The 14,811-nt window shown below is 37.5% G+C and overlaps 1 protein-coding gene across 1 annotated transcript in view; it reads left to right on the top strand.

Moving 5' to 3' along the window:
• LAMA2 (laminin subunit alpha 2) overlaps positions 1 to 14,811 on the top strand; it is a 603,102-nt gene that overhangs the window by 550,748 nt on the left and 37,543 nt on the right. The window contains exons 49-53 of the mRNA XM_082855622.1: positions 226 to 388; positions 1,067 to 1,211; positions 7,514 to 7,652; positions 9,733 to 9,744; positions 13,421 to 13,541. Coding sequence (XP_082711748.1) covers positions 226 to 388; positions 1,067 to 1,211; positions 7,514 to 7,652; positions 9,733 to 9,744; positions 13,421 to 13,541 — 580 coding nt within the window. The remainder of the gene's footprint in view (positions 1 to 225; positions 389 to 1,066; positions 1,212 to 7,513; positions 7,653 to 9,732; positions 9,745 to 13,420; positions 13,542 to 14,811) is intronic.

Here is a 14,811-nt window from a genome sequence, read left to right as displayed (position 1 = left end):
CAATGACCTAGTTATTGAACAGCTAATGAAGTCAGGTGAGAGATGGTGGTTACTTGGTCTGATGGTGGCAGTAGAGCTGGAGAGAAGGGGAAGGATGGAAGATATATCTGGGATGGTTCCTGCCCTACAACAGCCTACAGTCCAGTCTCAGAAGACAGTGTGATGTATTGAATACTGATGGACCAAGTAGACATCGTCTGATTCATGTGAAATGTCTCTCTTCAGTCCGCAGGTAGAAGATAGTGAGGGGACTATTCAGTTTGATGGAGAAGGCTATGCATTAGTCAGCCGCCCCATTCGTTGGTACCCCAACATCTCTACTGTCATGTTCAAGTTCAGGACATTTTCTTCAAATGCTCTTCTGATGTACCTTGCCACACGAGACCTGGTAAAGATTTGCACAGCTGATCTTTCATGACTGAAAATATGTTTGCTTCTTTTCTGTAAGGTTCCAATGCAGTTATCAGTTTTGTTGAATTATCAGTTATTGTTCAAAGGAGTCTGGGATGGCTGTGTAATACCCAAGAGTGGTGCATAGTGTTTATATATTTCCATCAGTAACTTTAATTACAGATACAATTTAATTTTTATTTATTTTCAGTATAACTCCCTTATAATCCTTTAAGAGAAGCACCCAGTAAAGATTCCCCCGGTATGGAAACATGCAGCAGAAAAACTATTCCTTAGTCTTCTTGTAGAGACCTAAGTCAAAAGGTTGTTCTAAATAGCCTCATTATTTTTTCCAGGTCAATATTTCTTAGTAAATTCTTTCAGGAAATGTACTCTTTAGTTTGCTTAATATGTTTTCAAAGGAACCCAGTTTTACTCCTGTCATAAAAGGACACATCCTAGTAATTTCGTTGTGACCATTTGCACCATAATATCACACCCACAAACATTCACAAAATAGTAACACCAATTCTGTATCCAAAAATGGATTTCAGTTACAGATCAACACAGTCAGTAATTTAGCCATAAAGCCCTATTATAAACTCCACAAAGGAAATGAATACTCATATATTTCTCTGTGTATCTAATCACTGGTGTGTTTTTACTCTATTAATAGAAAGATTTCATGAGTGTAGAGCTCACTGATGGGCACATAAAAGTCAGCTATGATCTGGGTTCAGGAATGGCTTCCGTTGTCAGCAATCAAAACCATAATGATGGGAAATGGAAATCATTCACCTTGTCAAGAACTCAAAAACAAGGTGAGTTTCTATAGTAATAATGCACTCAGAGCCTTAATCATGCTATCCAAAGCTCCCACGTACCTAATCATGAGGAAGACCCTGTCTGTTATTTTAGGTACTCACAAATTCTGTGAAAAATTGATACAGTCATTTCTTTGGCTTAGCTTATAGGTGGTTTGGGTTAGACATGACTGATTGAAGAGCCAAATGGTTCTCTGTCATTTTCTTTTGAAACTGAGAGCTTAATTTGAAAGCATAAAACTGTCTTACAACTTGTAAAATTATATCCTGTAGTAGATTTGAAAATCTTGCGTGCTTTCCTTTTCTTCCCATTTTGCCAAGATGTTTCCTTTAGGGTGGCCCACAGGTAGAATTTGTAGCGGTGATAGAGCACAGCTACCAGTTCTTTATTTTTTGAAAATGCCAAAAATTTGTATGTGTGCAAGTTAATAATAATAATGTAACATTTTTATGATTCCAGGACATTTTCAAAACACTTTCACAAACATTATTTCATTTGCTCATGAAGCAGGTATTTTGTTCTGGTTTACAGAAAGGAAAGTGTAGACTCCAACTTATATGTGGTCCCAGACATATATACATAAGATCTCACAACCAAGACAGAAATCCGAGCCTATTAGGTCTTTGCGGACTGCTATTTTTATCTTAGTATAATTCCGCTAATTCTATGTACTATGGCATTACCAATATCTGCAAATGAAACTTAGATTCTTCTGTTTATATAATTAGACTTCATTCATTTTGAACATGCCAGTGTGACATTTCATGAAAATTTAGGTATAACTTTGCACCATCTTTCATTCTTGCACTTAACATATATCTGCCAAGAACCAAGTAAATACTCTGCAAGAACTAAGTGAAGTCTGTAAGTCCTTGTCTTTATGGAACTTGCAGTCTAATGGGGGAGATGGACAAGTCAGTCAACGGTTAGAGAGTAGAAATCTAATTGCCATGTAGAGATCTGCAGAGCAGGCTAGGAATCTCAGAAGAGAGAAACGTCAAAGTCAAACCCAGAGGTCAGCCCCCAAGGAAGCACCCTGAGGCATGAGCAGGGGCTGAGGAGCACTCTGGGTGAAAAGCACCTTTGGACAATTCAGAGAGGTGAACATTGTATGAAAGCCTCAAGGGCTCAGTGAGCATAATACATCATTATACATCTTGTTCCAACTGCTTTTCCTTGGAACAGGAAACCCTGGAGAAACTCCTCAGTTTGGACAGAAACTGGTTTTGCACTCATAAAATAAATTGGAATACTGTTGTCTGTATACATTGTTCCCGAGTGAGTTACATTTGCGTGTTAGAGACTCGGCACAGTAGTTAAGAAGAATGTTTAACTTTGTTTGATCCAACACTTCCCGAACTTCTTTGATCACCAGAATCCTTCCACGCCATAGTAGCATTGGCTGAACACACTTTGGGAAATGCTTTAGGAACTACAAGTCAATCCATAGGCTAACGGGATGAATGTTGGCAGAAAATTATCAGATGAAGCTGGAGAGAATACAGAGTCAGTTTATAAAGGGCCTTATGAGCTAAACTTATGAGTTTCAACTCTTCCTGAAATCAATAGGGAACTACTAAGAGTTTTAATCAAGAATGTGACACCATCAGATTTGTGTTTTAGTACAGTTTCTTTAGCAGCAGCCTGGAGGGTAGATGGTGACAATTTCAGATGCTCCTGCAGTCTGCAGGAAAACGAGGGGAGGAGCAAGGAGAAGGGAACCGTGAGAATGGATAGGAAAGAATGGAGTTGAAAGATATTAAGCATTTTAAAATTGAGGAGCTTTATGATATACTCAATGCAGAGAGTAAGATTTTTTAAAAAAGGAGATCAAAAATGACTCCTTTTTTTTTCCTTAAAATAACAAAGAATATGTCAGTGCCATTTACCAAGCTATTGGATACAGGAAAAATGCAGCATAGTTTTTTAGAAAAGATGCTGAGTTCTATTTTGGATGTGCTTTATTAAAGGTACTCTTAGTATCCTTAGCAACCTAGGGAAGCTGTGTAATTGACAGGCAATTAGTTATGCGTATCTGAGGATAAGCAGAGTTGTGGGGCAGAGATGGATAGCTACAAAGCATCCTCATGTTTTAAATCATTGTACCTTAATAGAGATGAGAAAAACAAAACAGTCATATCTAGAATAAGGTGATCCAAAGCCCTTGAGCAAACAGCAATATTGAAGCAGTATAGTAAAGGAAGAGCCCACAAAGGGAGCTATAAGGAAATAATCAGAGAAAGGAGAAATAAGAAATGGAAATTTTCAGGTTAAACTGGAAGCAGGGTGACCAATTAGGTACAATAGTAGTTCAGACAGATGAATGATGGCTTGAAATAAGAGTTGCAGTGGGACTTGACAGTAAGGAAATGCAAAATGAATCCACATGTGATACCACTATACGGTTACTAGAATGTCTAAAATTAAAAAGACTGAACATACCCAGGACTGGCAAGGATGTCAAGTAAGTGGAATTCTTATACACTGCTGACGAGGATGTAAATTGGTACAGCCACACTGGAAAACAGGTTGGCAGTTTCTTCAAAAGTTTAATATAGACCTGTCACATGAAACAACCAATCCACTCCTAAGTATCCACCTAAGATATGTGAAAGCATATATCCATACAGAGACTTGTACCAGAAGGTTCATAGCACCTTTATTTGTGATACTCAGAAAAACAAAAAATAAACATCCATCAGCAGGTGAATGGATATACAAATTGTTGTACATGCACACAATGGAATAGTATTTAGTGGTTAAAAAAAAATGAACTATTAATTTGCACACAAAATGGATTAATAACAAAATAATTTTTCTGAGTAAAAGAAGGCAGACAAAAAAGTACATTTATGTGAAATTATATAGAAAACATAAACTAACATATGGTCACAGAAAGCCGATAGAGGATATTTGTTGACTGGGTTTTGTAGGGAGGGACTGGAAGGAAGGATGACAAAAGGAAACTTTTGGGGTGATGGATGTGTTCATTTCTTGACTGTGATCATTTCATGGATGTATAGAGATCTCAAAACTTGTCAAATTGTACATTTTAAATATGGGCAAATTATACTATGTCAATTTTACTTCGATAAAAGTGTTTTTTTAAAAAAAGGACAGAGGGAGTTCCCTGGTGACCTAGTGGTTAGGATTCCAGGCTTTCACTGCCGTGGCTGGGTTCGATCCCTGGTCGGGGAACTGAGATCTTTCAAGCCGTGCAGCGTGGCCAAAAATAAAATAAAAAATGAAGATTAGAAAAAAATAAATTTAAAAAATTTTAAGAAGGACAGCTATTAGAGTTATTTAGGAGATGAAATTAGTAGGGCTGTTGATTGGTAAGATGTGGAATGGTGAGGAGAAAGGATGACTCTAATTTAGGTTGGGTGGGAGTCTTAGTGCCACCAAATAAAATAAATAATACAGATCTGGGAGGAAAAAGAGAACCATTTTAATTTGGAATATCAACTGGGGATGTATATAGTGACTCACCTGTTGAATGTGGATTTTTAGGCAAAAATCAGGTCCAGGCATATATATTTCTGAGTTGTCAACATATGGTAAGTAAATATAAACTTGAGCTACCCCGAGAGCTGAAACCTGACAAGTGGCCAAATGAAAGCACATTAGGGAACATCAGCGTTTCAGAAGTGTTCAAAGAAATAGGTCCTGGGGAAGGAGACTGAGAATGACGTTGGAAAGGCAAGAGAAGCTTGGAGAAGTTGGCATTGTGGAAGTCAAAGAGGAAAATTCTAGAAGGATGGAAATTTTAACCTCACATACTGCATAGATATGGATTAAGATAAGGATCAAAGGACCCCATTGGGTTTGGTTGTAGGGATGGCACTGTGGATTTTAGCAAGAACAGAATCCATGGAATAGTGGGACAGGAACTCAAGTAAGGCCATTGCTCCTTTTCAGATACCAGATTAGTTGCTTTATTCTCAGCTAGTTTGTAAAAGCCACTGTCCCTTGAAATTCAAATCCACTCCTTCAGGAGGGATTCCCCACCTTCCCTGAGAGACAGTTAGTGGAACCACAGTCACTAATAGAAGTGCTTCCTATCCCCTCAAGTGCATTGATATGGATGCAAGATTGATCATTTAGATTTTCAGTGGACTAAGAGAGAGAAGAAAAGAATTACCAAAGTAAAAACAATTCCTTTATAACAACTCCTTTATAGCATTGATTATAAAATACTTGTTAAGCCCCTACTCTGTGTCTAGTATTTAATAAAACCCTTATTTCCCTGCTTACCCATAAATGATGTCTGAACTCATCAACTCTAAACTTTTATGTTAATGGCTATTCTATAAGGGAAAGAAATAGGGCAAGAAATAAAAGCAAGTATTAGCATTCCATAGCAGAACCCACTTCATTGCTATCACTCATAAAGGATAGGGTAGAGTGCTTCCTTTAAATCAGTAAAAATATGCCATCCTCTGTCTCTCTATCAAAGCTAACACTTGGGCCAGTGAGTTTCAGTTCAATTGTGTTTCTGCTTTTTAATCAGTTTTTCTTAGAATGATTTCTAAAAATGCATATATTCACTCAGGGATAAGAAGGAAAGCTACCTCCAGTCTCTGGCTTGCCTGTGATAGAGAGAGAATCTCATTTTCACAGACACCATTAAAATACATACCAGGTCTGTAGAAAAAAAGGCTATTTTCATGTTCCAGTCAACAGCCCTATATGAAAACTTCTTTGCTGATCTGGATAAGAAGGAATATGTATGAAAAAGTTTTTATTTCAGCCACCAGTCTGGTCAAAAAGATATGTGTGTATGAAATTAATATGTGCTAGAAAGTAATTAATTTTTTAAATCTTAACTTGCTGAATATTTTTTTAATTGGGAACTTATTTTTGAGGTATTTTTTGTTTGTTTATTTTTACAAAATTCTGCTTTGAGGATTTGAGGTGTTAATAGGTTTAGGTATTTTATTTTGGACATTTTTTATAAGGCAATTATGTTTGGTTTCATTGAAAATACTTCTTTTGAAATGGAAGGACTACAGATTACAATGGAATTTTCCGGTTTGCTAGTTCTTTTATTTTTCAAAGAACACTCTTCTAAAAGATGATGAGTTGAGAGAAAATAATAATGTTCCAGGGTCAAACAAACTTGGGAAATACTTGGTGCTCTGTGTCCCTCTTTTGGAGCATCCCATTACATATTAGCATGTTGAAAGATATGGGCAGCTATAAAATTAAGACATATGTTTAATTTTGCTTAACCCAGTGATTGTCATATTTATTTGACCCAGGAACATCCAAGAAACTAGTGTTCCAAAGAATAAACATTTAGAAATGCCCTTATAATCCATTGGTTCAAGTGGCCATCTTTAGACCCTTGCTAATCCAGATCTTATATCAGGCAAAGATTTAGAGGCCAAATTTGTCATGTTAATGAACGAATGCCTCAGTATGCATCAAGGATCCAAACTATATTTAGCAGCTAAAGGCTGGGCCTGGGCAAATGTTATGGTGAGAAAGCACATAATTCAGAAGGAGCCTAGCTTGACTCTTAAGAATGAAGAGGGTAAAATCAATGAGATAAAGTGTTCCCATCTGCTCTCTGAACAAAGCAGTTTAAACAGAGAAGAGCCTCTCTTTTTTCCTTTTTCCTTTCTATTTCTGAACTCTTATCCTCATCATACTGGAAGAACCTTTAGAGACCTGAGAGAAAAGCAGTAAGGCGTGAAGACGGTACCTCTCTCAAAACACGCAGCATCCCCCAACTAAAATGTAATTTACAATGGATGTGGATCCCATTATCTTGCAAAACAAACATTCCCATCTCTCCACTTCCATGCACAGCCATCTTATCAACATCACTCTGTGGATGAGCTTAAACCCCAGTACTTCTGTGGATACTGAAATTTACAGAAGGAACCACAAATTCTGTATATTTCTAATGAATAATCTAATTTCTAATTAGATATTTATCTTAGCATTAGTTAATTATATTGCCCTATTTTCTAACTACCTATCTATATTATGGAAAATTATGTCAACTGGTTCTCTGCTGTCCATCTACACTTCTTTCTTTTAACTTGGTTAGTTTACCTTCACTGGTGTTCAGGCTGTTATTTTCGTGCTTTCTTTGTGGATCGTTTAACAGCGTATTTATTGATGTTATTGTCGTTTCTGCAATTATTAAATAGCTGTATATAGTATATGTGCTTGAGAAAGTCAATGTTAATTTGAGAATTAAAGTAAATTTATCTTGAAGGAACAGTGATGATATAGATGTGGTTGGTATTGTGCAAATAAAAAGTGAAACTTCCTCTTTCCTTTGCAGCCAACATATCAATTGTAGATATAGATACTAACCAGGAGGAGAACATAGCAACTTCATCTCCTGGAAACAACTTCGGTCTTGACTTGAAAGCAGATGACAAAATATATTTTGGTGGTCTGCCAACACTGAGAAATTTGAGGTAATTTGGTGTATATTTAGAGCTAAGGATTAAGTTTTAATTAAATGGCCACTATGCTCACTAGAGTTCTGAAGTTTAATTACAACAGGAATGTCATAACCTTTAGTTGCAGAAAGGCCTAATCTAAAAATTCATGTTGCATGTTACAATAACACCACCAGGATTTAAAAACTAAAGATTAATTTGATATCTTTGTTGAAGAGATGTATGGGAATTACTGTTTCCCTTACAGTCACTGGATGAAAAGAATTATAAAAGTTATTAAAGGTAGAAACTGGAGTTGAATGTAATTGCCTTTCTCCTTGCACATTCACTGGAGATAACGGTGTACTGACATTGCTTAGTGTTCTGAAAATTAGTCAGTGTTCCAGGACACTGTGAGTATAACCTATTTTATGGCTAAGCACAAGCAATGATAATAATTTTGGAACTTTTCCATATGCCTGATGCTAAAGTGGTATTAGTTATTCTCGTGCCCATGTCAACATTTTTTAAAATTTCACGTATGTTTTGTAGAGAGCAGATAGGGAGATATATTTAGCTCGTAGTTTAACTAGTTCAAAAAATTAATAGAAGTAACTAAAAAGTGTCAGAAAATATTTCATGTGGTATTTAATTAGTTTCCTTCTTGTTATAAAACAACCTATAAGAAATACAAGTTATAGAGTATTTGGTGCTCAATAAATGTTAATTAAATCTAATTAGAATGGGATGAATTGATGTGGCTAACCTGTAGGAGTTTACTATAAATACAGACCACCATGTTTTTAGTTTTTGTTTTGTTTAGTTTGTTACCTTTTGATGGTTGCAAAAGTCCTGTCTAGGTGTTTCTACTCTAAAAAGACACATTACGATAGGAAGTGTCTCAGAATAACTGAAAAGTACGGTGGTCAATTATTTTCATATTTCTCAAATGAGCAGTGGAAATTCAGTCTCATTTTATGATAGTGAGTATTCAGACAGAGGTTTGCTCCTCTCCGTATCTAAACTCGTAAACCAGGCACCTGTCCAGTTACCAGTCTATCAGGGTATAAGTTGATAAGCTTTAATGGTGCAGATAAACTGGCTCTGCATTCATCTACATGATATTGCATTTGTATTAGGAATATAGATTTAAAGTGTCTGGTCAGAAAAATCACTGCAGATTAAATGTATTTGAATAGTGGCATAGTTATTACTCCAAAGTCCATTTATCCATTCAACAGGTGTTTGATGAGCATCTATCAATACTATGTTTCAGGTACTATTTAAATACTAGGGATCCAGCAAATTGTTCAAGGCTAAGATTTACTTTGCAAGATCACTAACTAAATTCTCTAGGAGTGAACTAAATGTACCCAGAATAAGGCTATCCAAAGGTGGCTTCATTTATCCTTGTGATAATGTAGCTTTAATTACCATAAAGTGATTTTTAGGAATTATCTACAAAAGTGTATATGTTAACTTCATTGAGATGGGTTTATGTATTAGTTTGCAGACTACATACCTGATGAGTCTTTACTGCCAAGATATTTTTACTCTCACAGTACAGCATTTCATAATTATAATATTTCTATGGCAGGGCACCTTAGTTCAAAACAGCCTTTAGACATATATTTGTGACTAGTCAAGGAGCCATGCAGTCATAGTTAGCTGTAGTTTTGCCTACAAACAGGATCTTAATATGATAAAGTACAAAAGATGTGATGAACATGAATTATTTTTATGTATATTAAGTTCGAATTAAGTTCAAAGAGGCAATAAGCTCTCCTTACAGGCTACTCATGAACACTACAGCATAGCAGCACTTGGGCATTTTCCCATTTGTAAGAATGATAAATATGAGTGCTTTAAATTCAATTCCCAAATTAAAATTTTCCAAGAGAATAGTGTGGGAGATGGTCACCGTTGGACTCTATTTTCACTGTAGTCAGGGGTATATGTCTGTTTTCTTTTCTGTTCATGTTTTATATTCCTTTCCTTTGTAGATCTCTATGAAATGCTTTCATTTTTAAAAGATTTATGATTAAGGTTTATTGTTTTACTAAATGAAAATGCAATTATAAGTAAATCATTTTTTTTTCTCTTCCCTTTGACCTAGTATGAAAGCAAGGTAAAATTTAAATTTATGCATGCCTTCTTCAAGTGCATGGGTTGGGTAAATGTGGCTTCTTAGATAAAGCAGTGATGCAGAAGCAGAGTGACACCTATGCAGCTTTATTCACAGTACATTTCACGAACAAGTAGTGCATTCTGAGATAGTGCTCATGCTGCCCTTTGCTTATAAAAATGCTGCTGCTTCCCCACCATCACTGCAATTTGACTTGTTCACCAGCCGTGATGACAAAGTTGCTCTGCTTATTTGTTCAACCGCCCACGCACAGCGCCGCCAGGTGCACACATGCAGCAGCACACGCTAAGGGCAGCTGGACAGGTTTATGGGCGAAATCTAGCTCCGGGGAACAAACTGGTCTCTTGGGTTGAACCTCAGACTCTGGTCTCCCAGGTACCGTACTGTCTGCTGAACAATCAACCTGTGCTCCCAAATGCGTACTACTGCCTGGTTGCTTTTTGCAAGCCTGCAAATATGCAAGTGTTAACATGGCCCTTGCACCTCTTGACAAAGCTGCTTCTTTCTTGCCATGTTTATTTAGAATTTAGCTATGGCGTCAGTATTTCTCTGGAAATACTATATGTGAAACAAGTGTTTGCATTAATGACGAGGAAGCTTGCGGACAGTCATCCTAGCTTCTCAGGAGCATTTCAGTTCCTATTTGTAGGCAGGAGGTCTTAGCGTGGAAGTTGTAAGCAGCAGGCCTCTGTAAGTGGCTGATCAAACTCTGGCTAGAGCTACAGCTGAGTGTTTTGGTATTTCAAAACCTAATGGTGCCAAATTTCCCGAAAGGACATAATGAAGCTGAGCTGATCTAAGAAATTTTTAAAGCAAAGGCTAGACTTTTAATACCAGAAACCAGACTATATAGAAATGAAAGTGTGAAAAAAACAATCCAAGTTGTTTAATCACGATACAGTTATAAGACCAATCAAGTGCTGTTTGCTGAGATGGCTGAAAAGCAGAGGTTGGCTTTCAGTGAAAATATATGCTAATAAAACTCTGGAATGACACTGTGTAGCTTTGTAATTTTGTCTCTGAGGCAAACAGAGGAAACAGTGGCCTGTGGTTTTCATTAGGAATCTGATCACCATATGTGATTACTTATACCCTGTGATTTTCATAATGTTGAGCTTGCTAAATCATTGGGTTTTGAAATGATTCTTTGTATTTCCCTGAAACAATGAAGTGTATAACTTGTAGGAGTGATTTATTTTGTGTAGGAGTGATTGATAAGACCTTTGAGAAACTTGTGATAAATCAGTCTTCCTCTAAGCGAACATGGAAGCAAATGAACACTGAGAATGAAGTCCACCCATTTCCTTTACTTTATACAAGAAGAATATAAGCAAGATTCTCACTCTCCAGTTGGCATGTTTTTTGTAATACCCAGCTAATTGAACAGAAGGGGAAGACCTTGGGAACAAGTGGAAATGATCAAAGAAAATAAAACAGTCCCAGACAGAGAGAAACAAGTAGAACAAATACCCAGCATGACATAAATCACCTGATACACACTCCCAGGGTCTGATTTGCTTTCCTACCTGTTTGTCCTCATGTCATGTGGTTTTTATTAAGACAAAAAAAAGGAATCCTGCCATCATGGGACAGTGAGGAGAGAATTAATCATTATCCAAATAAATATAATATCTTGGTGTTGATTGGACAGTTTTTAGAGTTGCTTATTAACATAAAGAAAAGTGTTACTTTTTCTATTGTTGTTGACCTGCATTATTCAATATGGTAACCACTAGCCACAGTGGCTATTTAAATTTAAAATAAAGAAAATTTTTTTAAAAATGGAACTTCCCTGGTGGTCCAGTGGTTAAGACTCCATACTCCCAATGCAGGGAGCACGGGTTTGATCCCGGGTCGGGGAACTAAGACCCTGCATGCCGCACGGTGCCGCCAAATAAATAAATAAATAAATAACAATAAAAATTCAGTTTCTCATTGGCACAAGCTACTTTTCAAGTGCCAGCAGCCATATATGGCTACTAATTACTGATTTGGACAGTGCAGAAAAGAATATTTCCATCATCACAGAAAGTTCTACTGGACAGTGCTGCTATAGATGAAAGAGGTGTCATCACCATTAATATCCTGCTAGCTTATGTTTATTGAGCACTTACTACGTGCTAGCAAGTTTATCCCTTTTTAAGAAGTAGTGAGCAAAAAGTAAACATTCAAGTGTCATTTGGGTACTGAAGCCATTTTCAACCTTATTGGAAAAATTAAATGTATGTTTCGTGACTCTGGTTGCTTTATTTTGTTACTGCTGCAATACAGAATGAGGACTTTAGGGTCAATCTGTAAACTTAATCTTAAAGTATCTTTTTTTTGGACTATGTAATCCAAAAGAATGTTTCTCAGGTTTTATTTGACTTAAAATCTTTAAAGAGAAATATGACATTATCTTATTCTTCAGCTAACCACCCCCCAAAAAAAAGTCTCAATGAAAATATCATCTTTTCAAAATCAATGTTTCCAGATATTTTTTTAATTTTGAGCAAGATTTTATTTAACTTTGTCAGTATGTAGTTTGATTATGCTGTCCCATACAAGTTCTGCCCTTTGTTGGAAAAAAAGAAACACATTTCATTATGCATATGAAGCACTTCATAAGAAGTCAGTTAATTCCTGTACCTTGTATTTAAATGCAATAGGTGAGAAGATTTTTTAAAAGGAGAGGAAGAAGAAGTACATAAAGACTCCTTGTGCAGGATGGTGCTCATATCCACTTATCCAACCAGTAGCTAATGGAAGCATAGTTTGCTGGGTGCATGTGTGTGCGTGTGCACAGTCTGAGAGACGTGCCTGCCTGTGCAGCAATTCGGGAAGCATAGTTTGCTGGGTGCGTGTGTGCACGTGTGCACAGTCTGAGAGACGTGCCTGCCTGTGCAGCAATTCGGGAGGCATAATTTGCTGGGTGCGTGTGTGCGCGTGTGCACAGTCTGAGAGACGTGCCTGCCTGTGCAGCAATTCGGGAAGCATAGTTTGCTGGGTGCGTGTGTGCGCGTGTGCACAGTCTGAGAGACGTGCCTGCCTGTGCAGCAATTCGGGAAGCATAATTTGCTGGGTGCGTGTGTGCGCGTGTGCACAGTCTGAGAGACGTGCCTGCCTGTGCAGCAATTCGGGAAGCATAGTTTGCTGGGTGCGTGTGTGCGCGTGTGCACAGTCTGAGAGACGTGCCTGCCTGTGCAGCAATTTGGGAAGCATAGTTTGCTGGGTGCGTGTGTGCGCGTGTGCACAGTCTGAGAGACGTGCCTGCCTGTGCAGCAATTTGGGAAGCATAGTTTGCTGGGTGCGTGTGTGCCCGTGTGCACAGTCTGAGAGACATGCCTGTCTGTGCAGCAATTTGGGAAGCATAGTTTGCTGGGTGCATGTGTGTGCGTGTGCACAGTCTGAGAGACGTGCCTGTCTGTGCAGTAATTTGGGAAGCATAGTTTGCTGGGTGCATGTGTGCACGTGTGCACAGTCTGAGAGACATGCCTGTCTGTGCAGTAATTTGGGAAGCATAGTTTTCTGGGTACATGTGTGTGTGTGTGCACAGTCTGAGAGACGTGCCTGCCTGTGCAGCACTTTGCTCCATGTGGCTTTCATCCACTAGGCACACACGCTATACCACCATTGCCCTAATGATATTGCTTTTGTTTTCCATTTAACTTTTCAACAGGCCGGAAGTAAATTTGAAGAAATATTCTGGCTGCCTCAGAGATATTGAAATTTCAAGAACTCCATATAATATACTTAGCAGCCCTGATTATGTTGGTATTACCAAAGGATGTTCACTGGAGGTTGGTCTCTTCTTAATGACTTCCTAAATACATTCATATCGGATTTCACTTACTTAGGTTGGGTCTATTACAGGGACCAGTCCTTGTTAATATATTTTAAATTCCTACTGACCCTAGTCTTAGCTATGCATAAATGATAAAGCAAGATGGAAGTACTTCTATAAGTTTTCATGATCAGCTGAACTTAGGAGAACAGTATTATAGAGACCCCAAATTGTGAACAAGTTTCCCACACGTACAGCACTTCATAGCATGTATTTTTAATATTAATCCCTTTTCTGGTTCCTTCTTCCTTTCCCACACTACTTATCTCTTTGCCTCATTTTTGTCATCTATATTAGATTTAGTTTATCTTCATGTATTTTATATAGCTTTATTAGTAGCCTTAAATTATTTTTCTGAAATGTGTTAGGAGTTTACACGAGTAGCAAGTAATAGTTTACACCATGATCATTAGTGCATAGAATCTTGTTCACAGCTTAGAAGTCAAACCTCCTTTTCTTTGAAGATGGCACATAGTGGGAACCATCTACAAAGACTTGGCTTTGACGAGACTGCAAAGTACCCTGTTATCATGTATCTTCAGTATCTTTTCTTTATTGCCAAAGCAGCCCAGAAGCTTCCTGATACCACTTGACTATTTTGCACTGACTCTTCAGTAGAGGCTGGTCCATAGGAGAGAGGAACACAGGTCACAGCGCTGCTCTCTTATTATATCTGTAAACAAGATCCAACAGTCATCAGCAAATATTAGTAAAAGTTTTATGGGAATTCTAAAAGTGATGAGTTTGTTTTAAAAAGAAAATGTTAAATATATCATACTTACAAATTTTTAATTACCCTGATGTGACACAACTATTCATTTTAGCTGCTTCCTCCAATTAAGATTATGTTAAAGCATTGTGATAGGAGATGAAGGGATTTGGGGAAAAAGAAAAAGTAAATCACCACTGAGCCATGAGGTTAAAGACTGAAACAGAACTTTCAGGGTCTTCACTGTGCCTAGTTACAGTCTCCAAGTTGGAATTAGCCATAGACATCCACCCTGAGAAGCTTGGGAATGAGGAAAAAGGAAGTACATACAGAATCAAATCTCTAAGAATCCATACTAGCCTCTTTTTACTCAGAGTTTTAATCTTCCAAAGCCTAACTCTCATCCACATGCAAAAGATATATGCATGAGGATGGAAAACTGTCCAGAAAATGGATAGCCTGTATGTGTGGAAATGATGATTCTGTAAAGGCACTTTTCAATAACTGGGAATTGTTT

This window comes from Leucopleurus acutus, assembly GCF_964270905.1.
Source record: "Leucopleurus acutus genome assembly, chromosome: 15".
NCBI classification, from domain to species: domain Eukaryota; kingdom Metazoa; phylum Chordata; class Mammalia; order Artiodactyla; family Delphinidae; genus Leucopleurus; species Leucopleurus acutus.
Note: the sequence above shows the minus strand (reverse complement) of the source record. Positions and strands in the feature narration are given on the sequence as shown.